The sequence below is a fragment of the Biomphalaria glabrata genome, chromosome 2, assembly GCF_947242115.1.
Source record: "Biomphalaria glabrata chromosome 2, xgBioGlab47.1, whole genome shotgun sequence".
In the NCBI taxonomy this organism is placed as follows: domain Eukaryota; kingdom Metazoa; phylum Mollusca; class Gastropoda; family Planorbidae; genus Biomphalaria; species Biomphalaria glabrata.
In genome coordinates, this window is record NC_074712.1 from 53046375 (window position 1) to 53074039 (window position 27665).

The 27665-nt window shown below is 36.8% G+C and overlaps 1 protein-coding gene across 16 annotated transcripts in view; it reads right to left on the reverse strand.

Annotated features, from left to right (window-relative positions):
* Window positions 1-5396: 5396 nt before the first annotated feature.
* The window catches only part of LOC106077154 (zinc finger MIZ domain-containing protein 1-like), a 389001-nt gene continuing 366732 nt past the window's right edge, over window positions 5397-27665 (reverse strand). For 11 of the 16 annotated variants that reach the window (XM_056021400.1, XM_056021399.1, XM_056021401.1 and 8 more), the window contains 14 exons: window positions 17190-17417; window positions 16705-16942; window positions 15974-16204; window positions 15604-15864; window positions 15360-15489; window positions 14761-14929; window positions 14442-14652; window positions 14226-14331; window positions 13985-14136; window positions 13763-13830; window positions 13313-13467; window positions 13063-13194; window positions 11785-12086; window positions 5397-11400 (listed from right to left, as the gene is read on the reverse strand). In XM_056021400.1, coding sequence (XP_055877375.1) covers window positions 11272-11400; window positions 11785-12086; window positions 13063-13194; window positions 13313-13467; window positions 13763-13830; window positions 13985-14136; window positions 14226-14331; window positions 14442-14652; window positions 14761-14929; window positions 15360-15489; window positions 15604-15864; window positions 15974-16204; window positions 16705-16942; window positions 17190-17417 — 2512 coding nt within the window. In that variant the 3' untranslated portion in view covers window positions 5397-11271. The remainder of the gene's footprint in view (window positions 11401-11784; window positions 12087-13062; window positions 13195-13312; window positions 13468-13762; window positions 13831-13984; window positions 14137-14225; window positions 14332-14441; window positions 14653-14760; window positions 14930-15359; window positions 15490-15603; window positions 15865-15973; window positions 16205-16704; window positions 16943-17189; window positions 17418-27665) is intronic. The other 5 variants (XM_056021414.1, XM_056021410.1, XM_056021409.1 and 2 more) reach the window with 5 other exon arrangements.

Sequence of the window (27665 nt, forward strand, 5' to 3'; positions counted from 1 at the left end):
AGAATGAAGCTATGCCAATGAGGGGGGGGGGGAGTAAACTTTGAAATCCAGGCGGACAATGTATTGGAGGAAACATGTTCGTTTATCTTAGGCTCTACAACTAGATCAAGTATATCACATTTCTCAGAGGAAGCGACGTACGGCAGTAGGCTAGCACATCGTCTTGAAAACAAAACAACAATATTCCAATGCAAGACAATGTATTTAGATTTTACATAGAAGAATGCTTCTCACTATGCCAATGAAACCGAGCACTCCAGCTCAGGTAGTCTCAACATGGCGCCTCCATGGTAACGTCTGTTAGCGGAACCAAAAAGGCTAACAACGAGTAACGAAACTGGTTCCCATCGGGCTTCCTCTGGAACCTTTGTACCTAAGCATTCAATGCAGGGTTTTCAAGTCCCGGGTTCGGAATGCACGAGAGACCAAGTAGCCTAATCCAAACAAGAAGCCACACCTTTCAATGAGGGGCGATGCCCCATTGCTGAATAGGTGGACCTTGCATTGTGCATGGCGGTCACGTGATAGGGACAGGAAGAAAAAATATTTCAGGTGATCTCTTCTTATGTCACAAATAGCTTTTCAACACCTACGCCTTGAACTAAGATGGCAGTATTTTTAACGACAACTAGTCTTCCGTCCAGCGGTATTTAGTAGTTAGAAAGAAAAAAAAACTTTCAACAAAAAACACCAAATTCGCCAGTTTCATTAATAATTTTTAAAAAAGGAGATAGTGTGATTAACGTTCTTACTTAGACTTAGACTTAGGTCCTTCCGCGCCGTTCGGCAAGCTGTCTCCATAATGATCTGTCATTGGCAATGTCTTTAGCCTCCTCCCACCTGGTGTCCACTGTTCTGAGGTCCTCCATGAAGGTGTGTCGCCAAGTAATACGAGGACGTCCCTGTTTGCGCTTTCCTCGTATTGGCTTCCATGTTATCGCAACTCTTAGTGTGCGTAATTCATTTTGTCGTAGAACATGTCCCGCAAACCTCATGCGACGCTCTGTCACAACCTCACTAAGTGTTTGACTCCCAGTTCGGCATAATATTTCCTTGTTTGAGACCCGATCTGTGTAACTGACTCCCAAAATCCGTCTCAGCCATTTTTGTTGAGCCACATTTAGTCTTTTCTCAATTTCGACAGATGACTTCCATGTCTCACATGCATAAGTAGCAGTTGGAATGACGATTGTGTTGAGAAGGTGTCTCCAGTCCAATGGCTAGGCTTGTCCCAATAGGCTGCAACGTGAACACTTGCAGAAGTGAAATAATATGTGCTAGTAGTTTACATGTGATGCTGGTTAGGGTTACTGGTCTGTAGTTTCCTGGATCAGATTTATCTTCCTTCTTTTTTTTTTTTAAAGGGGAGGGACATTAGCTTCTTTCCAGTCCCTCTGTACTCGAACCTGATTAAGTGAACAAGTATATTTTCTAGCATACAAACTTAAGTCAGAGAAATATTTTATTTTCAAATTGTTGGTGGACCAAATATTTCCGACATAGGCTTATTTCCTACTTTGGAGAGAATGTTTTCACAATGTACTTGGTGCTCGTGACCAACTGTTCAAGACAGAAGTAATCGAGCAATCTTTTTGAACAGCACTGAGAAACGAACTCAAACTCCCCATGATAGGTAGCTGGCTGCTTGCTTCTTGCTGCTTGCTTCAACTGTCAACTAAGTTTTGGAAATAGAAATGATTACTTCTTTCTTTATACTAAGTAATATAAATTAATATCTACGCCTATGTGTAGTATTGTTATATTTTATTTTGGTTATATTTCATGACAGAGTTAGGGGACTCCATCCAAGTTCTGACCTCAACTTGCTTCAATCCGGCACAGAATATATCTTTCTGTCCTGCAAGTGATTTCAAGTTCCAGTGCTGGTCAAACAACTGATCAATCCTTCATACTAGTTCTCTATTCCTTTATTCTATGCACTGTACGCACGACAGTGCGTTATGTATATGTTTGAATGTCTCAATGAGAAGATAGGAATGACTGACTCAGGTTGATAAAGATTATGCAGTAAACAATTGACTTAGCAGCTGAGTTAACTACAGACCTTTTCACACTCTTGGCTAATTCTTGCCAGACTGAAGACGTGACATCAAAAAGGGAACGCCCTCCTTTTGCCGGCCTGGTAACTTGAGCTACAGGCTACCGTAGGCCTATATGTGTTTATAGATTGAACTCTGTCTATACACTGTCTATATTCGAGAAGAAAACGGAATCTAGATTGATAGTAAAAAAATATCAATGACTATATCTTTTTACAGGGGCAGACTGCATGGAAAAATCGGTTCAGGCATTACTATACCATCCGACCCACACATTGCGTGACCTATAATAAGCATCTAGTCATACTTGACTTCGAAATCATTATTTTAAGTTTTAAGATGCATCGAAAACTGAAAACATGCCCGGGTGACGCTTAGTATTTAACTATAGCAATAATTGATAACATGAACCGCTTGGATAAATTTTTAATGAGTTTAGCGTAAACATTTAGAAAGGAAATGTAGGCCTACTTACCACGGACAATACATAATACTCTATACACTGACATCTATGTGATGTCAAGGCACAAGAACATCCTTCATGAACAAACGCCCAACATCATTTATGAATTTGTCCAAATCAATTTTTTTTTGTTGTAGAACTAGATTCAACAGCCATCAACATGAAATTGTCCAAGTGTCCAAATGTCAACGTGAAGAAACGTCCTTCACAACTGCTCGAGTAGGTTTTAAACAGCATCTAGAATGACCAGATACACCTTTCAAATTATTAACTGCGCCTTATTTTCTACTTTACCTAATCATTTTCTCAGGCAGCAGTTCATCAATCCAACTCTTCATCCTCAATTCTTGTATCTGCCCACCTCACAAAGTCATCTGCTCCTTTCTTTATCATTGGAAATCTAGTTTGAGTGTGGACATCTCTAACAGTTGGCTACACATCATGTTCTATGCTCTCAAAACATCAAGTTCACGTGTTTGAAAGAGTTTTCAATACCGTACAGAAATATAGTTATATGTTCCAAAACATGCAGAAAAACAAATGCCATCAATATTGTTTCGTATTTTAAGTCAAGCCTCTTTGCATGCCATAGCTTTTATTATTTGTGTCTGCTTTCGATCCATTGTTCTAATATGGTCATGTAAGCCTACTAGAAGAATACTGACACAAAAGAGCGCCGCGAAATGTAGACCCACTAACATTCTCAAAGGCATCGGAAATTAAATGAATTTGAGGATTTAAGTCTGCATCGGAACTCGGGTTTAAGTCCTCATCTTCATCCTTTAGTGTTACATCGTCATCTGACGTAGTTTGATCTTCACGAGTAAATGACGTTGTGATTGTTTCATTTCTGAACATCGTAGACTTCAACGTTTGTTGAATGACTTGTGCCACATTTGTATTAACCCCTTCCCGTCTATTTTTGGTAACATTGTTGATCTGTGGTTACCCGACAAAAAGGTGAGGACAAAATTACGCAGAAATGTCCCTACAAAAAGCAGGACACAGAATAGCATGAACTTTATGTCTGACATAGAAGGATATTGCTACATACACATATTTTGTTAATTCATTCATTTGTTCCACTTGCCGATGTAAATACTGCTTTTGAAAAATTGAATGAAGCTCGGCTAGGTGTTATAACCAATTTGTATAATTATAAACTTAACTCTTTAGCCACATCACAAGTTCCTCAGGGCTCGCAAAGACCTTCCTTCAGGGAACAGTACCAGGAAAAAAAAGAAGAGAAAGACAGAGGAAGCGATGGGAAGACAACATCAAAGAATGGACAGGCCTGTCAGGGAATGAAATTATATCCAAGGCAAAGGACAGAGAGGAATGGAGAAAGACAATTGACAGATCTTGTGTTGTTCCCCAACAGTTCAACGGACTAAGGTGAAGGTGATAATTATTGGCAGGACAATTAGTCATCTGAAACAAAGCAAGCCGTTAAGTGACTCCAAGATTTCCTGTAACATTGTTGGACATTCTGGATCAAGTACACAACTGCCAGGAACATACATTTTATTGGAAGGACGGCACCATGCATTTCAGCTGTCTCTAGACGGTCACCACATAAATGTCTAGAAGCTGTCTCTAGACGGTCACCACATAAATGTCTAGAAGCTGTCTCTAGACGGTCACCACATAAATGTCTAGAAGCTGTCTCTAGACGGTCACCACATAAATGTCTAGAAGCTGTCTCTAGACGGTCACCACCCCAATGTCTAGAAGCTGATCCATCAGAGGCATTAGTACAGCGAGAAAAGAATTATTCGATACAACGAAGCAAAGCTACAAGCAAGACAAAGTGTGTCCGACTTAATAGATGTTCGGCAGCACTGTTGGAGTTTCTGTTACATTTGGGTATCTGTATTTTACAAAGTCTGAAATATTTGCTTAAAAAATGAATAAAAATAGATAAACATTGGCGTTATTTTGTCATGGCCGCTATTTTGTCCTTCGCCGTTGTGTTGGCTCACGTTCGTCTGATGTAACTGTCTTCGTAGTAGACGAACCAATGATTCGCATTTATGAATGTGTCAGTCATCTGGCTGAGAGGGAAACTAAAGGCTTCTGTATACGATCTTATACTACCCTATTAAACATAGAATGTAAACTCATCCGAACATTTTAACTCTTGCGGGCATTCTATAGGAAATAAATTTAGGCTATATGTTTGGTATACGATATATTGGATTTTTTGGCACATCGGCACAATTTAGGCCATGTCGTGCCCCAATATGATTTGGTAATTGCTTAATCTGTATAATAAACTAGAAGATCTATTACACTGTAGTCTTTAAAAAAGAGGAGAATATTTACGAATCTTGTGCATTGCATAGTTTAATGTGAGACTTACTGCCATCCCTTCGGCCCACTTGTTATTTTGTTATCCAATGAGAATGTCGATGACGTCATTACATCCGGTAGTAACCAGCACTGCTTGAAAGTCGTCTGCTAGGACTTCATTATCAATATTCCAGACCTACTCAGCATTTTTTTTTTTGTGTGTAAAATCCAGATTACCAACATTTGTAATAATCGAAATAAAATCTAGATCTAAATTCTTTTCTTTGTTGAATCCACTTGCATCTAAATCATTTTATACATGAATACTAATCTAGATCTACACTCTAGAGTCTAGTTCTACTAGATCTAGACTTACACTTTACACGAGGAAATGTCATTAAATTTGAAATGAATTTTAGCAAATATATAAAACTAGATCTTCATTTTTGTCTTATAGCGCTTAAATGTGCAATTTTATTTTAGACTATTGAGTGTTGGTAGATTCTATTGTTAAAAATGCAGAACCTTTGAAATGACTTATGAAAAAGATAAGAAGGTGAAGAAAACAACGAAACAAAACGTTTGAATATTAGTCTATATTTATTGTCTTAAGATGATCACATAGAACTGGGACTGGCCCCCCCTGTACCCAGTGCTAACAGTAGAATACACTGCTGGCATTAACAGAGACAAACCCAACACAGACACAGAAACAAAAAGCAATATGAGTTTGTAATACAACATAATGCATCTGACATACAACATATTAGATCTGACATGTCCAACAGCCTCATCTGACCCTGGACCTAAACAAAGATGTCAAAGAAATGAGCCAACACACTAGAATTAGGTGTCTGTTGAAGTTGAATAAATAAAACTCAATTTTAAAAAAAGGTCCTAAAATTTAAAATATTTACAATGTAGAGTTTGAATACAATTGAATGTATCCTAAAACAAAGGTATATTGAGCTACGAAATCGCTAATGCAAGTTGACTTCAGACAACTCAATGTGTGCAGACGTTTGTAGTAGCCTTGGAACAAAATGACATTTCTACTCATTTCCTTGAAATGTTCAATGGACACCTTTAGATGTCGAGCAATAGACAGAATAAATTAAAACTCTTTTATCAAACAGCAAAATGTTCTCTTAACATGCACATACACACACACACATCTCACAGGATGGTCAACACATGTTTTGGATTTCTTGCAATTGTACATTGTTTTGTTTCTAAACTAGTTGTGTCCCTTACACCCCACTATGTTGAGACATTTGTTAAGTATGAACATTTTACTTTCCATGAAAATCCGTTTCCAAACTGTCATGGATTTTGGCCTAAAATTAGAGTTTGGGTTTGAACTCTTTCAAAGTTAGAAGTGGGACTTTTTACAAATAGTTTTTGACACCAATGGAGCACTAGTGACCTAGGTTAGGGGTGATAAGAGTCCTCTATCAATGAAACATTGCTCTATGGTAGCTACAACAAAACAAACGAACTGGATGGAAGAAGCAGTTGCAACATAAGACAATACAAGGAAGTGAATTGTTTCTTTGGCTGGAGATCATACTTTTACATATACACATAACCACTCTCACTAGCAAATAAACACAAATAAAGCTTTTTTGTTAAGGGGAAATCACTCTACAGCTGGGGGAGCAATGAATGGGGGCTAATGTTCAAAATAAATTAAAGAAATACATTCATATTACAAGTGTGCAGGTTGTTTAACCTACCTCCAATACTGCAAACAAAATGTCACAAACAAACATTGTTTCATGAAGTCTGTACAAAAGTTGAACAACTCAAAATGTGACATACAAGTTGAACAACTCAAATGTCTCATAAAATGTTGAGCAACTCAAAATGTGACATAAAAATTGAACAAATCAAATGTGACAATCAAGTTAAGCAACTCAAATGTGACATAAAGTTGAACAACTCAAATGTGACATACAAGTTTAACTCAAATATCACATAAAAAGTTGAACAACCCATATGTTACATAGAGGTTGCACAACTAAAATGTCATAAAAGTTGCCCAACTAAGATGTCACACTAAACAGTTGCACCCAATTTTAAGATGACAAAATAAAAGACCACTACAATGAGAGACACTTGAATCGTTCACCTGATCAGTTCTATACAATAAATAAACAAAACCAGTGTTGACAAATTAACACACACACACACACACTAAGAAGCAATAAGGAAGTGTGACGATTTTATGTTCATAAGTCAAACCTGTCTATTGAGTAGAGTAATATATACACAAACCAGTTTATAATGTAGCGTACTTAAGACAAAACCAAGCTACTGTGTAGAGTACAAAACACAAGTTTGAGTACTTTACACAAATAAGTTGGCTTAGAGACAAAAGTGGTTGATTTATTTGATACATTAAATTCACTCACAACCAGTTCATTCATTGAACTACTAGGAACTTTGTGTTGACATTTCAGAAACTTTGGTCTCCGTGTTAGGTTTTTGTAATTCAAGTTGTTTGTTTGTCCCCAACAGTAATGTCAAGAGCAACACAAAGTTGTTTGGTGCAACTGTAACACAGAAACTATTTTTAAAAAACTTATTTTTTTTTACAGGAAATTGGACTGGAAATAAAATAAACTATCTTTTTGTAATATAAAAATTAATAAATGAAATTAAAAATGTTTCTAAAATATTTGAATTTTAAAAAGTAAAAATTTGAATTTAATCAGTTAGTTATGTAAGTTATTGCATAAAATATGTGTATACTATTTGAATAAAATTGACTTGTTAACATGGCTCATTAAAACATTTTCTAAAATCTTTTTTTCAAATCAAAGGAATACAAATCTCATTCAGAGAATCAGGTTAGAAACTATTAGGCAAAAATAAAAAAAAAATAAAACAAATCATCAGGAAAGACAATAGTATTACATAGAATAGATAATGGATTAGAATTACCATCCTTCAAGAGGTACATGAAAAAAAAGTCACATGACCCACTTAAAAGTGTGTTCAACATGACCTACTTAGATAAACATTATGGACAAAGACTCAGTATAGTTTATAGCATCTTTACAAAATTGTGACAATTAAAAATAAAAAAAAAAAAAAAGACATGACAATTTCAAGAACTAATAAAACTTGATTTCTAAAACAATTTGATCTGAAAAAATATACATTTTATTTTGTCTTGTAAATACAATCCATATCTCTTTGTGAAGTCAGAGAATAATACACTTCCCATCGTCAACAACAAAAAAAAAAAAAAGAAAAACTGCATATTAAATTTTGCTTAAAAATTGAGACAAAAGGCTTTGTGTCCAAGAACTCTAATTACTGGATGAAATTTTAACTTTTGATTCTATAACCAAATGAATAGTTAATAATTTATTTATTTATAATTTATCAAAATATATTTGCATGTATAAAAATATTGAAGATTTAATTCTGAATTATTCTGATGAATGATAATAAACAACATCTTCATAAAAATTTGACGGATAGAGTCCAGAGTTAGCCAATGAGAACAAACAAAAGTCAGTATCTGAATCAAACAATGCAAGAAACAAAACAACAGATATTGCTATTTAATTTGCTAGTTTGACAACAAATAGAAGAAAAAGTAAAACATTCAATAATATCCTGTACACTGACATTCATTCACAGATAAGTTTTTGTTTATATGTATAGATAGATATTTATATATGTATAAGTATTTAGAATCATTCAAGTCATTATCAAACAACATTAGACAACAAATACAATAGAATAGCAATGGGGTCAAACAGTAGGGTTGCCTGATTGGCCTACTGAGAGCCAATTTTAAATTATTTAAACATACAGACAAAAAAAAAAATGAAATCGTGAGGGCATGTCATGAGATGTCTTGTAATGTGATGTTTTTTGTAATTTTTTTTTGTCACTGAATGGAGGAATTATCATGACATTGGGGTAACTGAATGGAGGAATTATCATGACATTGAGGGTAACTGAATGATGTACAGAATGACAGTGATAGGGTCATTTGCTGCCTTGGGATCCACCGATCCCATCAACTGTTATGCAGTTCACAAAGCTTTAATGGCTATTTTTTTTAACCAGTAAAACAAAATGTCAATATAAAAGAGACTTTTTGAAATGTTTCTTGCATTGAATGGTCCAGAGTCTCAGTTCTTTGCAGAGAATGGTTCTACTGTCTCATAGTGATGTCATAGTATAAGATTAAATGCCTCTGTTTGAGCCTAATAATGAAAGATCCTAAGTCTGTTTCTAATAGAAATTGTCCAAGTTACATAGTTTCTGATAGAAATAGTGTGACAAAGTTTCTAAATACAACTGTTAATTAATGTATTATAAAATCTGTCTAAAACAAATTTTAATAAGTTTCTGAAACTAACATTAACATTCCACAATGATGCCAGCACTTCCTGGGATAATTAATCTCTAAAGCTAGTCAGCACTTTTCACTAAAAACTAGAACAAACATTTGAACTTATACTTCCCACTGAGATAAACTAAAAACAATCAATCTCAAAATTAATTTATTCAATGTCTCTTTAAACTTATAAATTATTTTATATGCATGTACATAACTTGCACCCTGTTTTAAATTGCTTAAATGTTTATTAAAAGTGCTTTATAAATGTTGACAAGTGCATCAGTCTGTTCCAAATCTTGTGTGTGTCCTTTCTATATCCAGTGTGTTTCTACTAAATCTCAGAATACCATATTGTAGTGTATAACTTTCAGGGAAACTCACCTTGATACCATAAGTCATATTTTTAAAGGCCAGTCTTTCAAGATATTTCTTTAGCTAACTTCAAGTTGTTTTTTAAATGTTAGAATATGTTTAGATCAAGTTTCAAGACCCATAGAAGTGTTTTCATAAGACAATTTAAAGACATTGACACACACAAAAAAACACTTTTAGACGTTCTAGTTTAGTCTCTATTCCCTGAGTTTTCATGACATTCAAATAGTTAAACCAAACAGTTTCTGTTCTTAGACATTTCTATCAATGACTCAATAGGTCAACATTAGTCATGAGATGTAAACCTTTCATTTGATTAAGGACATTCTATTACAGGTATACAAAGTTTCATTTTAAAAGAATAAACTGACTTGTATCTGTTCAAAATTGATTATGATGACTGTGTTCAAGATACACAAATTTGCAAGGTGGATTAGACATCATTTGACAAATTCTGACACAGTCTAGACCTATGGTATCTAATAACCCAATTGCTTCATGTCAATGACATAATCATTCAGTTGTAGAGCTCATATGTTATCAAAACTACATTTATTTATTACATTGTAATTGACATGTCTTTGTTGTTTATTAGAATACAAGCTAAATGAATCAAGTTATTCCACCATCAAATGTGTCTTTTAGACATCTGAAGGTTTCCCATTGCTTGTTCGACCTTGACTTGAATAATCAGTTGATGAGACAATGGTGAATTCTTAAACTACTTTACTGAAATTCCAAACACATTAATCCAACTAGCTCTAGACAGAACAAAAACAAAACAGTGTATATCCATTGTTAGCACTAAGTGACACTGATTTGTTTCCTTTGTAGACAAGGTTGGTCTATCCCAGTACCACCAAGCCATGAAAGCAGACAAGTTGGTGACTGCCTTCAGAAAAATTGTGAAACTCCATGCACAGAATGAGTGAAAGCATCTCTAGGGCCCAAACTAAATGCTTTGCTTGTTTTTGATTAAGTCAGTGAATGGCATGTCAGCAAGTACACTTGAACCAGCAGGAGACTTGTGTGTTGATATGATAGGAAGATGACCATCAGACCCCAGCCTGCCCAATCATATGCTGTTCCTTAAAGGGCAGAATTTCAAGATCAGGGGCATTTTGTAACAGGATGACGAGCTATTAGAAAAGACATGTTTGATTAAAAGTATTGAAAACAATGGAGACAAAGTTAGGCCTTTCAGTCCAAAGACATTTTGTTTTGCTTGAGAAGATCACAACTTGCTTGCTAGCAGACACACTAGCATTATATATTCAAGTTGCTAAGTTTTTTCTTTTAAAGCCAAGCCCATTGAGGTCTGTAGTTAAAAAATTGTTAGCTGTTTGTTTTTTTTGGTTTAAAGAACTGCCAGATCACAAAATGAGAAATAGTTGCTTGGTTCCAGTTGAGTTGTAATCCATGTGTCAGGTACTTGATGAATTACAACTTGACACAACTAGTTGATTGGGTTTCATTCTCTCTGCTTACAAGGAACAAGAAGGAATTGTTTGTAGATTTAATATCATTGCCAGATATTATTTACTCCTTTTGGATTTTTTAAAAACATTTGGATTGTCCAGTTCCTTGGTCACAGAACTTAGTCCAACACTGGTCTGCACACAACCTGTTGAAAGGTTTATTGACCTGTGCTTGTGTCTGTGTGGCAGTGTTGGCCAAAAACATTCAGTCAGTTGAAAAATAATACCAATGACCAGTGGCTAGTTTTCAAACAACGCCAACAAGTCATCCCCTGTACTGGAAGAATTCTGACCATTGTCTCCCGTTGAGTCAGATGGTCCCAGATATGCCGTCAGAAGTTCCATGTCACTCAGATTGTCTGCCAGCAACTGGAAAAAAAAAAATAAAATAAACTAGATATTTGAATCATAATCAATATCAACTAAATACACCTACAAGTCTAATATTTACATTTGGAAATGTGTTTTCACAATAACCTAGAAGTTTTGAGATTAGTGAGACAGAAACTGAAATATTAGAACTTTATTTTGTTGTTGAACTAGATATTGTTGTGCTTAGTATATACAACTCTTTTGAATTGATATGAGAAATTAGGTAAACTCTGTTGTTTTTACATACATCAGAAAAATAAATGACTAGAATATTGGACTGCTCCTTTCCCATAAAAGCAGTTAAAAGTAGAATGTCATATTTTTATATCTCCCAACAACAAAAAATTAAAAACATTATTGTGGCCAGTGGTCACAGCTTACCTCCAGACCCTGAGCAGCACTTGTATCTCCATTGATGATGGCTGTAGGGTCAAAATTCAAGTCACTTAATGAATGACAGTCTAATGATGTGTTCAGGCTGTTGGACATTCCGTTGCTGTTGGTTGGTGTATTGCTGGTGGGTGTGTTGTTGTTGTTGTTGCTGCTGCTGGGAGATGGGTGGGAGAGATTGCTCAGGCTGCCATTTTGTGGGTGAGGTTGTGATGAAGGGCGGGGAGTCATGTGATTGTTGCTGGGAGGTCTAGAAGGGTCAGTGTGCCGCAAACTTTGACCCATGGGGTCACCTAAAAAAAAAAATGAATGTAAAGATCAACATTTAAGAAAAACTATCATCAATGCTAAACATTTTTTTTTATTTTTATTCTTATAAAAAAAAGTTCAATGCACAAGCTTAACAAATTTTTAGAAAATGTGAAGAAGAGTGTGAAAATGGGTTTATCCAATTTGTTAAAAAGTTTAATTCTTTAATAGAGATACAATTAGGCACTTTATTGTTTTTTAGGGCCATCAGTTGTGAGAGGGACAATAAACATACATTATGTTCTCCACCATGATCTCAGCAGCATTTATGCCAAGTTTTATCAAGATTGGCCAAATGGTTTTGATTTTTATTCATACATACTGTTATCTGCGCTGTGTATTATGCAGATAAATCAAATGGAGGTAACACTCAAATAACGAAATCCAATAACACATGGCCAACAAAATGAGTTAGTCGATGCTGATAGTGAATGTCAAACAAGTAGTCTGTTTACATTTCACTATTCTTTCTCAAAACCTAGTTTAGTTTTTACTAACTGCCCCTATTTACAAAACAAACAATTTCTAATCATGCCGTAACAATACAAACATTCTACTTTGTGCTTTATATGAATATTTTTATATAGTGCTTTTTTTTTTTTTTAAATATAGGTGCCGGTACTCAGTGATGGATCACTTAACTTATAATTACTAATAAATTAAAAATAAACATTCAAATAATGAAAAGTAATAATTTTCCCCCACATTGAAAAACGTGCCAGTACACCGTACTGGTGCGTACCGTCACAAAAAAAAGCACTGTGTATATATATATATGTACACTTCTCTTTTTTGCTATTATATGTTGATAATTCTAAAATATTTTTCACATAACAGCACAGTTATTATGCTAACAAAGAACTAGAGGATAAGACTAAACACTTTGACAATACTTATCTAATTCTTACAGTATAAAGCTAAAGCATCTGGGACTATTTCTAAGTGTAAGCATGTACTTACCAGGTGTTGTTGGAGGTGGCAGGTTATAAGGAGAGGCCTGGGGTCCAGCATCCCAAGATGTCATTGTCGGCAGCTGCATACTGGACGGTGACATTGCCTTCATCCAGTTGTTCTGACAAGAATCTGGATTGCCTGCAAAAACATTTACATGCAACATTGTTATCATAATGGTAAAGTCAAAAATTGCAATCTAAGTGATATGACCAACATATGGCAGTGAACAATCTGAATGGATAGATTTGAAACTTACCACTGTCTTCTTCCTTGACTATAGATTTGATGGGCACAGGCTTCCAACTGGCAGTCTGGTTGATAGTTACTTCCTCAAACTGGAGATTGGTCATATTGGTCAAAATACCCCAAATATATTGATCAATTTCCAAACCTTCTAACAGTGCAGATTTACTGTTGACAGACAAAAAAAAAGGTTAACAAATAATTTGTGGTTCAAGTTTATCTTGTTCTAATGTTACAGATAATTTACAGGCTCTTGTAAAAATAAGTTTATTTTTAAAGAGTAATTCCCCTTTAATTATTTTTTTTAAGAGCATTCATAACATTTTTTAACTTAATATTGTGAATCAAATATCTAACTAATCAACTAATTATTTGTACTTTTTAAAAATAAAATCCAGCTCTAAACTAAATGAAAGCCAATCTACTAATTAGTTGATTAAATTAAAAATGGTAAATGACTTACTTGCATACTGGACACTTCCACGAGCCCTTGTCACAATTTAATTGTAAGTAAGATTCCAGGTCAAAACACTGTGAGGATAGAAAAATATATTGAAATGATTTGATTGTAAGGTGTCTACATTTCAACTCTTTGTACAAACCTAAATGATTTGATTGTAAGGTGTCTACATTTCAACTCTTGGTACAATCCTAAAACAGGATCAAGTACTAGTTTTCAACTTACCTGGATGTGTTTACAATCATGCCCTCGTGCAGGTAATGTTATTCTCCGACATGTAATAGGACATTTTAACGGGACTTTGATAGCTGTTTGCTCAACACCATCTTCTCCATTGATTGCATTATTTGGTGGAACATTGGAGAAATTCCTTTTGACTGAAAGTAATAGATAGTTTGAATTGACTTGTGTATCCCATTGTATCCCTCTAACCTTCTAGTCCCCCAAAGAAATTGTCTCTACTTACTTTTAGTGATACAATGTTCAGCAGGTAACAAACGTTTACGTAACAAGCCCTGCAAAACTGACCGAATGCTCGGCCGATGGACTAGTTGAAGGACAAACAAGTGTGACTGAAACAAAAGTATTGTAAAATTAATTTATTAATTTTTTTACAAATTTGCAAATGACAAAAAATAAAATAATTTGATTCCATGAGATCTATGATAAAGTTTAAACTTACACAACAACAAGCTGTGACAGTGATCTGTATTGTGTTACGACCTGCTTGACACACATCTTTGAGGTACAGAGGTTTATGTGTTGTTTTACTATCTCCTCGCTCTATGTTCAGAGGAGTGGCATTTACGCTGACAGTCACGGATGCTGGCCAGTTAGTGCTCATTTGCCTGTCTTCATGATGGAAGCATTTCAGTTGCAGTTCCAAGTCTGACCTAAAAACACAAGTTTAAAAAATTATTGGTGTTAAGCTTGGACTACACTTACAATTTGGAGAATCAAAGCGTTTAAATTAATGCTCCACCAAAGTACTTCTCTCTTACCTAAACATCAAGGTGTTGTAGACTGTGTCTCTAAGCTGGAACACATGATTGCTTACTGCAAGATTGTGTTCTAATCGAAAGGGAGGTAAGACAACTCCATCTCGTACAGGGAATGTTAGCCTCAGTTCATCCGGACCTATCATGATGTCAGAAAAAGGAAAAAGTTCTCCTACATTTGAATTTGTCAGAAAGTTGATTCAGAAGCTAAATAAAGAAATGAATTAGAGACTTCTATGCAAGTAGAGTGTCACTTAACCCATCTACACAAAGATTAAATCACAAAAAACGAAAGCAATTTTTCCCATGAAAATATTTGAAATCTTAGGGACTATAAAAAAAAAATAATATTATATTATTAAGGGTAACTTCTACAGCATAGAGTCCTAATCTCACAAGCTTATCAATAAATGATATTAAATTAAACAAAATTAGTCAACAAAGAATGATAATTAATTGAATTATCGAAACATATAGGATATGCACTGTTAACAAGACTTATGAAAAATATTAGAGATTAAGATTTAGTTTCAATAAATAAAAAAATTCTCTTATGTATATATATATCTATATAATAAAATACATTGGTTAAGCTGACATACTTTGTTTAACCATAGGTTTGACATCTGGAGGGTAACTGGGTTTCATATCACCAGGGTAGCCTGACACAGAACCTGGTGTGATTGGAGGTGTTGGGTTGCCTGGTATTGGGGAGTGAGGGAAACTGTTGGGCTGTGAAAAAAAAGACAAAAAACAAAATTTAATGACAGAATGAAAATATTTTATAAACTTAACAGCTGAGAGAATATTTATATCAGAATGAAATATTTTATTTATACAACTTACAGTTTGCCCAGAGTACTGGGTGTAGTTTGGTGCTGGTCCACTTGGCCTTTGAGGATGTCCATACTGGCCAGGTGTCATATAGGGATGCTGACCATTAGGATACGGTGATGGGCCAGTAGGTCGCATTCCCCCCATGGTTTGGGGCATGCCATATGTAGGTGAGGGTAAGGGCTGCTGGCTAGGAGGATAACCAGGCTTTCCTGGATATTGGTGAGGGGCCATGTAGGGCCCATGAGGACCTGGACCTCCAGTAACAAACTGCTAAAACAAAGAAAAAATAATATTTATGGATGATGTCAGTTTTTTAAAAATGAGGATGTGACTAATATAAAAACGAAGTGAAAATGTTTTAACACTCTCTTTCATTTACCTCCATCTGTCCACCATTTTGATACATTTGTCTTTTCTGTATGTAGGGATTGTGGTAAGGAGCTGTTCTTCTGTGATACATAGGACCCATTGTGGGCTTCATTGGGCCAGGGCAAGGGCCACCGCCCATCTGCATTGGCCCTGGATGCCGCTGGCCAGCCATACCTGGTGGATATTGTGCACCATACTGATGCTGACTTGGAGGCATCTGAAGATTAGATTCCCATTGAAACTAAATAAACAATAAATGAATCTTTTATAATAGACAAAACAACATATGATTCTTTTATAATTGACTAAACCAATGATTATTTTATAATTGACAAAACAAATGATTACTTTACACTAGACAAATCTGTTGCAAAAAGGCTAAACAATACTATTTTTTTATGAACCTTATAAAATAGACAGCACAAATAGTTGTTAAAGATTTTATCCTCAGTTGGGATGCATAGGATGTTTTAGAAAGCAATGAACTTGAACTGATAAAAAGCTTGGATTTCTATAATTCAAGATATGTGTCCGAGTCCACTCAGTTATTAAATTATTTTTAAAAATACTGAAATGGTTATTGTAACTGACATCCTTGTTAACTATGGGCCATAAATTAAAGATTTCTTTACATTTTTATGTGTCAATAGATAGGACTTGTAAATACAGTTTTTTGTTTCACTTTCTATCAAGTTTAATCTTATCATCTATAAAGCTATGAAACTCTTCTATGTTAAATACCTGCATGCCAGGACCATACTGATTATTCATATTCATGTGCATATTGATATTCATCTGTTGCTGGTTTTGTTCCTGAATGGCCACTGCTGTGGCAGTAGCTGTTGCTGTGGCTGTTGCAGCAGCTGCTACATATGCTGCTGCTGACAAAGCCCCTGGAGGTGCTGTATAATCTGTAGGTGCTGAACCAGTCATTTGGGACTGGTTTGAACCTGGTGTATTGGGTGTTGGAGGATAGCCACTGGGGGAAAAAAACATATATATCTTAATGTTATCAAATTTTTTAAAGATTTATAGAATTCTATCTATTAGAACACTTTAACAACAAAATGTATCTTACAATGCAAAGGACTAAATAAATTTAGTGTCAGTGATTTCAGTGAATGTATGCATTAGTTTCACACATTGACAGTAAATCTTTTTTTAAAACCATCTTTAGAAAAACATGTTTCAAAGTAATGTTCTAACAAAGATGTGTTGCAACTCACTTGTAGGGAGCCATGGCTTGGGGATTGTAGCCTGCTTTATTCATGGGGGGATATCCCTGAGCTTGCTGGACATGACCACTAGCACCTGTCATTGTAGTATTAGCAAAGCCTGGGGTGGTGTGGGTGAACGGGCCACTCTGGGTGGTATGCACTGGGAAGATGGTAGTGACCACATTCAGCTGTGTTTGGCCTTGGTTTGATCCTCCCCATCCTGCATTGGGATCTCCACTGAAACAAAGAACAGAAACAATATTTTCAAAATAATGAAATGAAAATAGAAATTCATTGATATCTTCTTGACAAGGTAGCTTGCCAATTTGTGACCAAACAAAAAATCAATAAAATCAGAGGAAAGCAAAATGCAGTTAAAATTGAAACTGTTCTGATTCTAGTTAAATAAATCATAAATCTCTAGGAAACATCAAATTGGGCAAGATGAATGACTTAAAGAAAAAGATAAATGACTTGGAGTGTACAGTTGTTTCTCAATGACTTGGAGTGTACAGTTGTTTCTAAATGACTTGGGAGTGTACAGTTGTTTCTAAATGACTTGGAGTGTACAGTTGTTTCTAAATGACTTGGAGTGTACATAATTAAGGAATAGTATTGGACGTCCTTCTACAAAAAATCTCAGGTACCAGTAATTTATGTCAACCTATGTAACACTTGTATGGTATTTAGTTTATGTAACAAATGCAAGGGGAGTGACCTCCCTGTGTGTAACTCTTGTGTTTCTAATGATGTTAGACTGAACGTTATTCACACCAACTTTTTGTACAGCCCATAAAAAAAGCAAGCAAAAAAAATGTTTTCCATTTAAGTAACAATAAAGAAAAAGACGATATATTTTTTTCTCTGTCAGTGAAACAGTGAGCATGATTTCTGAGTGCTAGGTGATACAAAATTTTCTACATGACCTAATTTATCATATTAATAGCTACCTGACCTTCACAGCTTATACAAAATATAGATCAATTATTTACTCGAACCAAATATCTCTCTAAGACTCATGACACAAGAATTCATAAATTTATGGTGAACCATCATTATTGATCTATATATTATTGTCACCGATGAATGTGTGTATAATCTATTTTTACAAATAGCGCGAATGACAGGATGGCTGCCTGGTCGAGGATGGCTGCCTGGTCGTGCGGTTTGCACGCTGGACTGTCGTTCGGACTTATCGATGGTCCCGGGTTCAAACCCTGCCCGCTCCCATCCCCCGCCGTCCTGCGGGAGGTTTGGACTAGGAAGTAATTATCTTCAACTCTGAAGGAACATCCGAAATAAGTAAAACATTTTACAAACATTTTACAATGACCGGAAGTGTGTTAGTTGTCAAAGAAAGAAAGAAGAGACCAGCGTGTGCTATGTGCCATGAAGTTGAATAAAGTTTCTGTGTTAGGATCGAGTTAAGTGTTTTATGTAACCACACCAGAACCCAAGGACACCTAGACTTGGAAACTAAGGTAGTTTCTAGAGAACTATATAGATATAGTAGAATCACAATTGTGTACAAGTTAAAAAATCATAATATAAGAACAAAAATAAATCCCAGAGTTCTATGGTAGTTGGTCCAGAAGTAAACTGAATCATTTATTATTCATAGGATCCAATAATTATTTGTGTCTGGTCAAGGTGAGCTGGTTACTGCCAATGTATTTAATACCACCTGTTTAGGAGTATCCCATCAAGCATTGTCTTCATCTTTTGTTATACAGTTCTTTTTTATATACAATAACTCCAAGTACAAAACTCTGTATTCAGTCGAGTGAACTATGGGTGAAATTTACTGACACTTTTCCTGAACTGTACAAATATATTTGTTGATTATTTCTGTTACTTATCCAACCCTAACATTTCCTTTGGACAAGAATGTATAGACAAGAACCAGGAAGTAGGCCCCCAGTAATCTATTATGATTATGTAATGCTAACACAGTAGTTCCTTTTGTTTGCCACATTTCATCCGGGGAACAATAAACAATTTCACAATATTTAATTTATCAAAACTTTTCATATTAATTTTCTTCTAACCTCTAGCATAGACAATTTATATATAAATCATCTTCACTGTCCTGAATCGCTATAGTGATAAACAATGTGCAAATTATTCCAACTAGATTTCTACCTAGCATTGATTGCTATACCCTTACCAACTGATTAAGTCCACTGGACAAACCCTCAGTGTACAAGTGAACATCATGACTCTATTGATAAATAAAACAGCACGCAAGATTTTCTTTGGCTCTATAGTTTCTATTTCATTTAGTTAAAGAAAAATAGGGCAACAAAATAGCTCGATCTATAGTCTAAAAATAGAAGCGAGACAAACATGTTTAGTTAGCAGGACCGACAACTTTTTTTTTTTAAAGGAAAAAAAAACAACAGAAAAACAATCAGTTGACGTCATCAAATCTTGAGAAATATTCTCCAAGCCCTCTAGTAGCACGCGGCATCAACAAATGACAAGAGACTGTAACAGCAGAAACTGGCACTGTGGTGATGTCATATCGTCTGAATCAATTGATAACTTGATGGCCAGCTCTCTCTCTCTCTCTTTTTTTTTTTCTACTAGGCAACATTTGGATTTCTTTCTCTTTCTACTCCTCACATTAACACATGTGTGTCTTGACACACCAACAGTGTGTGTAATGTGAACGACACTAGAGACCATTGCAATAGGAATTAATCAAAATACATTTAATTTAAGAAAAGAGGATCAAATAGTACGATGAAGTTGTTTTTCTTAACTATTTGAGACGAATATTTGAGTGACATAGTCACGTGTTTAATTCACTAGTTTTTTAATTGTAGACACGTGTAGTTAATTGTAAAACTATAAAGAAGACGTTTTGAATACCCAGAGCTACCTGTGTAGCATTGAGAAAATAAAAGCTCCAATTATTTTGAAGTTTTCTCATTTCCGAGCACATTACGAAACTGTTCACCATATCGTCTGCTTTCTCTTGATCCTATCTTCCCAGTTGGAGTGATTTCCCCTCTCCCCCATTTATTTGAACATTTGTGCAGAAGATCGATAGACAGGACTGTCTCGGTCCATGCTGCAGTGTGGGATGTGGAGTACACCTCTAGTGTGAGACACAGACACATGTCTCAAGACGGATCATATTGTCTAAACAAACAAACATAAGAGGGGTTACGAATATATTTACAACACTTGTATACAAATATACACAGTCACAGTATATGGGAAGGTGTACAGAGGATGTCAGCCCAATTAGCCCGCGTGTGGCTTAAAGTCAGGAAATCTTGTCACGAAGTGGCAATCATACACACACATTGACACACACACATACACAAATAAGGACCGCGAAGATGGAACAAAAATGTAACTAGAATGTTTTCAATTCCCATCTTTTACAGATTTTACAGAGACTTGTGACAGGAAAAAAAAAAAGGGGGGGGGGTGTCTCTAGTTCCTATTCAACCAATAAAAAGAAAAAAGTAAAAAAGTTTCCCTTTCAGACCTTGCCATCTATGGGGCAGATGATGTTTAGGTCATCTGTTTCTTTGGCCAACGGTTAATGAGCAAGGTGTCGTGTGGCCAGCACAACGACCAACCGCCTTTACGTTCCCCAACTAAAGTCAAGTACCCATTAGAGTTGGATGGACTCAGGGGCGCCCTAAAAATCCCGAATTTCAAAATCCCAGCCTTCATCGGGATTCGAACGCAGGACCTCAGGCTCGGAAGCCGAGCGCTTAACCACTCGCCCCTTATTCAACCAATACGAGGGACCAATTGTACAAGTGCATGTGTACTCGTGGAAAAGACAGGTCTGACAGGTAATCAGGCACAAATTGCAAACGCAACACTCTATGGCCGAAGAGTAGAGGGTCAAACCTGTGGCCAATAGTTTTAAAGGCAAACACCCTCTTACAATTTAGTGTGTGCTCCTCTAGTTAGATACTAAATACACAGAACATACCATCATATAATTAATTGTGTGGTCCTCTATCTAGATACCCTGTACACAGAACATACAATCCTATAATTCATTGTTACCAATAGATTGACTACTCCAGTAGACCGCACACCTTTTCTCTCACTTGCTGAGACCCAATCACTACGGGACGATGACTAGTAACAAAATCTGATCATTCATTCAATAGTGTATTACCATGGTTTGAGGAAAACACGATTTTAAAAGGCAGGGGCGGGGTGGGAAGGTTGGGAATAAATCGAAAAAGAAAAAAACAACAACAACGAAGAAATCAATCATCAACAAGCAGAGCTGCGTCACGTGGTTCTAATCAACGAGATCATTGCTGGACTTGTGGCGGTAGTGGGCGCTGTGTGGGGGAGGGAGTCTTCAACAAGAAAACAGAAGAGGTAGACAGAACACGAGGGGGGGGGGGTGGAGAACTCAGCGACAAAGGAAAACAAAAAATGAAAATATGTTACTCAGCATGGACTTAAAGGGTGCGCGCGCACCACCTCGCTTATCTAATGCCCAACACAAAGTCGCCTTAATGCAAACTGTCTCCACTAAAAGATGACGTGTTGTAACAGACAAGACAGTTCACTTCTAGATGGGATGCAGAGTCTTAATCAAAACAGTCAATATACCATCTAGTGCACACTGTGCAGAGATGGCGGTTTTTATTGTACTTCCCAATACATACTTTTTATGCTTTGTCAAATATCCCAGTAGACCACACTAACAAATGTGATGCATAGAGATCTAGACCTAAAATGAAACAATGTAATCGACTTGTAAAGGTACACACACATACACACATGTACTATGCACACCCACACAGCCAGTTAGCTATCTAGTCCCCCACCCCCACGATGTTGACTTTTGAACATGGCGTGTGCCACTCACGAAACTGTCTTCGTTCTATCTAAGGATTTCTACTTCTCACGTCTGCGCAGCCAATGTCACAGGAAATATCACATACACACACTTGACACTCTCTTTACACGCACTCTTTACTTCACACACACACATACACAAACTCTGTGCTCAATGTCTTAGCAGTTTGATTCACTTTCTAGTGAAGATAGATGCAAGTGTTCACAAAACTCCATTGTACGATACAGTACTGGCAGTGGTATCTAGCCATTGGTAGCACAAGACAAACAGACAATCCAAGAAAAGTTGTCAACAAGAAAATACCGGAAGTGTGAACACTTTTTAATTTTTTTTTCAGAAAATGCGAACTCAATTTTTGAAATAATGTCGCTACTTGTCTGAGACTTCAATTTACTATATGGCTTTAGTTGTAACCATCCATTAGAATGTAATCATACATTCGTAGAGTGGGGGGTGGGGGTAAATGGGTTTTAAAAAAGGAGAGGGGGGGGAGAGAAAGAAAGTGCAATGAATAAAGAAAACTGGAGTGTTGATAGGAATTAAAAAAAAAAAAAAAAAAAAAAAAAAACATTTCCTGACTCTATAAAACAAGGATTACGAGAATCCCGGAAACTAAATTCATTACATTCAGCTTAATGAGACAGTCCCAGTAAAACAAGAATCTGAACTAAAAGACGCCCAACTTAAGGAAAGGGGGTGGGGTGTATTTCAATACAAGTGAAGAGGAACTCGATCTATCACCAAGCAGAATACGAAGAGAAAATACAAATTAACGGCTTGTGTCATCTTAGTTCTAATGGGAAAAGTACTTGTAGGGAAAGGATTGTTAAAGAACTTAAGGACTAAATGACGTTTGCTTTTTATTTGGGATTTTGACAATGACTGACATTTTAATTATATAAAAAAAAACTTTCATTTGGTTGTCAAGGGTCAACATTCTTTGTCAATGTCAGTTTACACACAACCATTGACTGAAGTTTAAAGGAGAGACGCGAGAAAAAATCTACTTAAACATTCAGTCAATTTGTAAACACACATGCTTCCACCAAACCTGCCTTATAGTGTTAAGTCATTCTTTGTTTGGACTTTCTACAGCAGTGAATCTTACAACGGAGTGGGGAGGGGGGAGGACGGACGCATGTGAGAATGTCTACAGTCTACAGCATCAAAACGTTTCCGCTACGCATCATTGATCACAAGCATATCTTCCGTGTGAAGTGACCCAGAAGTTTCTAGCCTCCGTGTTTGGTAAGTATGGTTTTAAGTGCAGACCGTGAACAGAATAGGTGCCGTTAGAGTGTCACTTTCACTTCTTGACACGTCTGCGCATGTTCCATTCACGAGCACAGTCTAGTGCCAGTGATTAGAATCACAACACGCAGTGCCTGCAATAGTCCAGCTACATCTTATCTCTCGACTTCATCATTGATTCTCTATTATCAATTCTACTCGATTTCACCCAGTGGGCGGAGTTAAATACACATTCCAAGAGCGATACCTTGTAAGCCGGGGGACGCCATTGTTATTTGACGTCATTACCCAATACGAACATGGTGAGCGGTGCATTGACCGACTCAGGACAAAACAATAAAATGATAGCAGGTCATTTGAACAGGAAGGACACACGTGACTAATATACAGGTGGAGAAAAGACAAACTAATTAGACAACTAATTTCGTCAGATTTATTTAATTCAAGGAAATTGCCATCTACCAAAAGTCTTGGTGTAGACTGTCCCAGTCCATGAAATGAAGTGTTCCTACCATTCTCTTAAACTCAGGAGGTCAGCTGATGTTAGTACTAAAAGATTAGTGGTTGCTTTTATAATTATCTTTTGTTTTTCCTACAGACTATCAACCCCCACCTCCCCCCCCAGCTGCTACTGATAACAATGTTCAGATACCAAAAGGCCTACACTTTAAGGAACCTGTTCGGTTCAACTTCGGCACGAAGCAGTGGGGCACTGGCTCTAACGTCATCCCGTCACGTGATAGACTGGCGATATTGTGTCCAGTTGACGTTAACATACACCTCACGAGGGACTGAGGAGAGGGGGAGCAGAGATCTTTAATTACAGTTCAATATCCAGTCTACACCTTACCTGCGTCACAGATCCGTTGCAGGCAGGAGAAACAACTTGAAGACACCACACTATTTTACAATGTTATGTCACCATAATGAAGTCATGTCAACACCGCATGCGTTCTAAAGTGCCACTTCCAACACTATACACACAATAAAAGTATGCCCAACACTATACACACAATAAAAGTATGCCAACACTATACACACAATAAAAGTATGCCCAACACTATACACACAATAAAAGTATGCCCAACACTATACACACAATATACAGTCAGGTAACAAAAAAAAGCGTTTCAGAAATAACTACACAACACGTGAAGACAGCTACACACACACACACATTAATAGTCCAGCTAACAAGATGACCACCAGGACTTTACGTACAGCATAGGGTCAGCCAACTGATACAAGTGATTCCATGATGTTATCAAGTGACAGCGAGAAGTGGGGGACCAGTATTGCTGGCTTATAGAACTACTTGGTGTGGAAGATTGTGGGAACATGTCAAGTACTACTACTCTCGCACACATATTTTTATGACCTTTGGTGTGAACTTCGTAATTAGCTCCTTCAATAAGGCTAACAGAACATTGTCCACATTAAGATTTTCAACTTACAGAACCTTGTCCACATAGAGATGTTCAACAAAACTTACAGAACCTTGTCCACAAACACCAGCCTTTCTCTTGTACAATAGATATATTCATAATAGTGCAACATTTTTCAGTTTTGAAACAGAAACCTAGACAACACTAATTAGTCTACTGGCGATCAGGGGCGAACCCCCAATGGAGTAACACAGTACACAGCCTAATAGTTGAATATATTTTACCTGGTCCCATGAACATCCTAATATTTTAATTTTAAAACAAACTTTATAGGCCCTTGGAGTGAGTAAAAACTAACAAGAATAGGTGGTGAAGAAGGAGGAGGAGAGAGAGAGAGAGAGATGCGTGATGAATAAACAAGAGGGAGTACAAATCTACCCAACGAAAAAGTTCTGGACACGATCCTAGACCTACTAGCCAGCATTCACTTTTTAAGACTACTATTGTAGCTATATAATTGCTTATTGACTCTGAAAACCTCACGTTAAAATGCTATTACTATTCAATGTTAGGCTACCTTAGGGTAACTAGGTCGTCTAAATGATCCAAGTCCTGAGAAGTGTCCACTTTATGTTTGTGACGTGTGACCGTAAGACAAACAGACAGGCACATTTTGGTAGAAGAAGACACGAAAAAAAAAAGAGGGGGGGGGAGGGGGGGGGCAAGCAAACTTCAAAGTGCCCTCAAAGAATCCCACCTAAGGCAAACAGAGTCGCTGTTGACCAAGACAATAACACACATACACATTCCGACTACACATCATGTGGTCAAACATAATTACACACTGTTCGTGTCCCGTAGCAATAGCAGCTAGTGAAACAATTCTGGGCAATAACAGGCAATGTTGTTTGACAAGCAAAGACAACTCTTTTAATCGACAAGGTGACAATGAATTAAAGCAACACAGACCTAAAGGATTTAAAAATCGTCTGCGTTTCCCCCAAGTTCAGAAAATATAAGAGACCGACTAGCATTCGATTCCAGCCGCGAGTTTCCTTGTAATGGCGACTAATTTTCGAGCTGATTCCCCAAACCACTGGCGGAAACAGGTGCACTAACAAAACTAGTCACTAGAAGCCCAGAGTCTGAATATTGCAAAGTTGAAGAGATGCAACACTTTTTACAAGGCACGCAAACAATGCATCGAAGTAAAGATCCGTGATCGTGAAAAAATGTTTATTTCTAGAGTTGTCCGTCCAAATTAGTACGCCAAAGGCCACACAAGAATTTAGGTGAAAGCAAATAATGGTTTAAGGCTTGTCTTGACTTCGATTCAAAGAATTCTCTCATGCCGGGAAAGTCCTAGCACTATGACTCATTAATGACACCAGGCAATAGTCACCAAGTGTTGACAGTTCCAAAAGGTAAAAAAAACAACAACGCATTAAACAAATAATTAGAATCATGACATGGTGGAGGGAGGGAGCGACCTGGCGGCAAGCGAGATGTTATAATTACAGCAATTATACTTGATCCCAAAAGTCTACGCGAGAAATAGGGGGGCGGAGCGTGGAGGCGCCTTGCCTCCTTGTGACCTTGACAAAGTCATCTTGACTCGCTCTCTATAGAACTGTGTCGATGTCTCAGTGTCCTCACGCGCAGTGTCTTACAAACCAAAAATTGACTTGAAAGATCGCTCGTTGTGATCTTTGTAAAGAAACGAGTCGATAAAACGCTTCCTCGTTTCATTTAGGCCAATTTGGTGTCCCAGAGTTTCACAAATAACACATACTTCTTCGTGTCAACTCATGGTGTACAGAGGAAAGAATACAGAAAAGTTGTGACTGCGTCATCGGGGTAGTTCCCCTTTACAGAGCCTCCTATCTAATTGACTTCTCTATAGTGATGAACTGTTCTCTAATTACTCAGCTACAAGTGTGTGAATGTAGCTACACAGGAAATACAACACTAGCAGAGTAGCGTCACAGTTTAGATACAGAGCAAAGTGTTGAAACCTCGTGAATCTTTGTTTAAAATGTATACATATATAACAACCAAATTCGTTTTTTTTCCTTAATAAATAAAGAAATAATACTATTTCGCTTTGAATTATAATGACATTTTAGTTCATATTATGTGAAACGTTTAATTCGTATTCTAACGGGTCTAGTGCGCGACGCATGTGGGAATAAATGACAAGCATGCAATCAACTGGTGAGTGCTTGAAACAATGAGACCCAGTCTAGACCAGTGAACCAGTGTACAAGTCTTCTAAGTCTAGACTAGCGGCCTAGAGACACGCTCGCTGCTAGTGTATTGATCTAATGGTAACAAAGGAAGCTGACATGCACTAGTGGAGCCACATGAACGTGAAGAAACAATTATGAAAAGGGGCGAGAAAGGGGGATGAGTGCAAAAGCTAAATCTGCCTCCTTCCCTCCCCCTCCTCGCTCAACAACCCATTTAGTTTCACTTACCCTTCCCATGATCCATGCGACTCGCCGTCACCGCCACCCACAAGACAGCTTTTTTAAAATATATTTATTTAATCTGTGTATTGTTTCTGAAGTCGCGTTGCCCCAGTGCCCCCCACCCCCTATGAGCTTTAAGTCTTTGTCTCCAAACCGTAGTGTGAGTAAAGTGAAGTGAGCAGATCTGACAACTCTAAATACTCATCAAGCAATACCTGGAGAGAGTTGTCGTTCGCTGTTAACTTAGCTACATATTGATTATCTCCTCTTTTAGCTTGTTTTTGATAATAGTTCACATCGATAGCCTATTAATCCGAACAAGGAAATAAAGGTCGAGGCATTAGAAATTCACGTGTCAGGGGTCAACCTTCATAACTTATTTAGTTTTAAACCCTGGATAAACTTGACTTCATTCTAGGATGACATCTCGTGATAAGCCAATCAGAATGAGGATGACAGAACAAAAAAGACAATACCTGTATGCCATCTGTTACCCTGTGTACGTATGGTCATGAGACAGAAACTG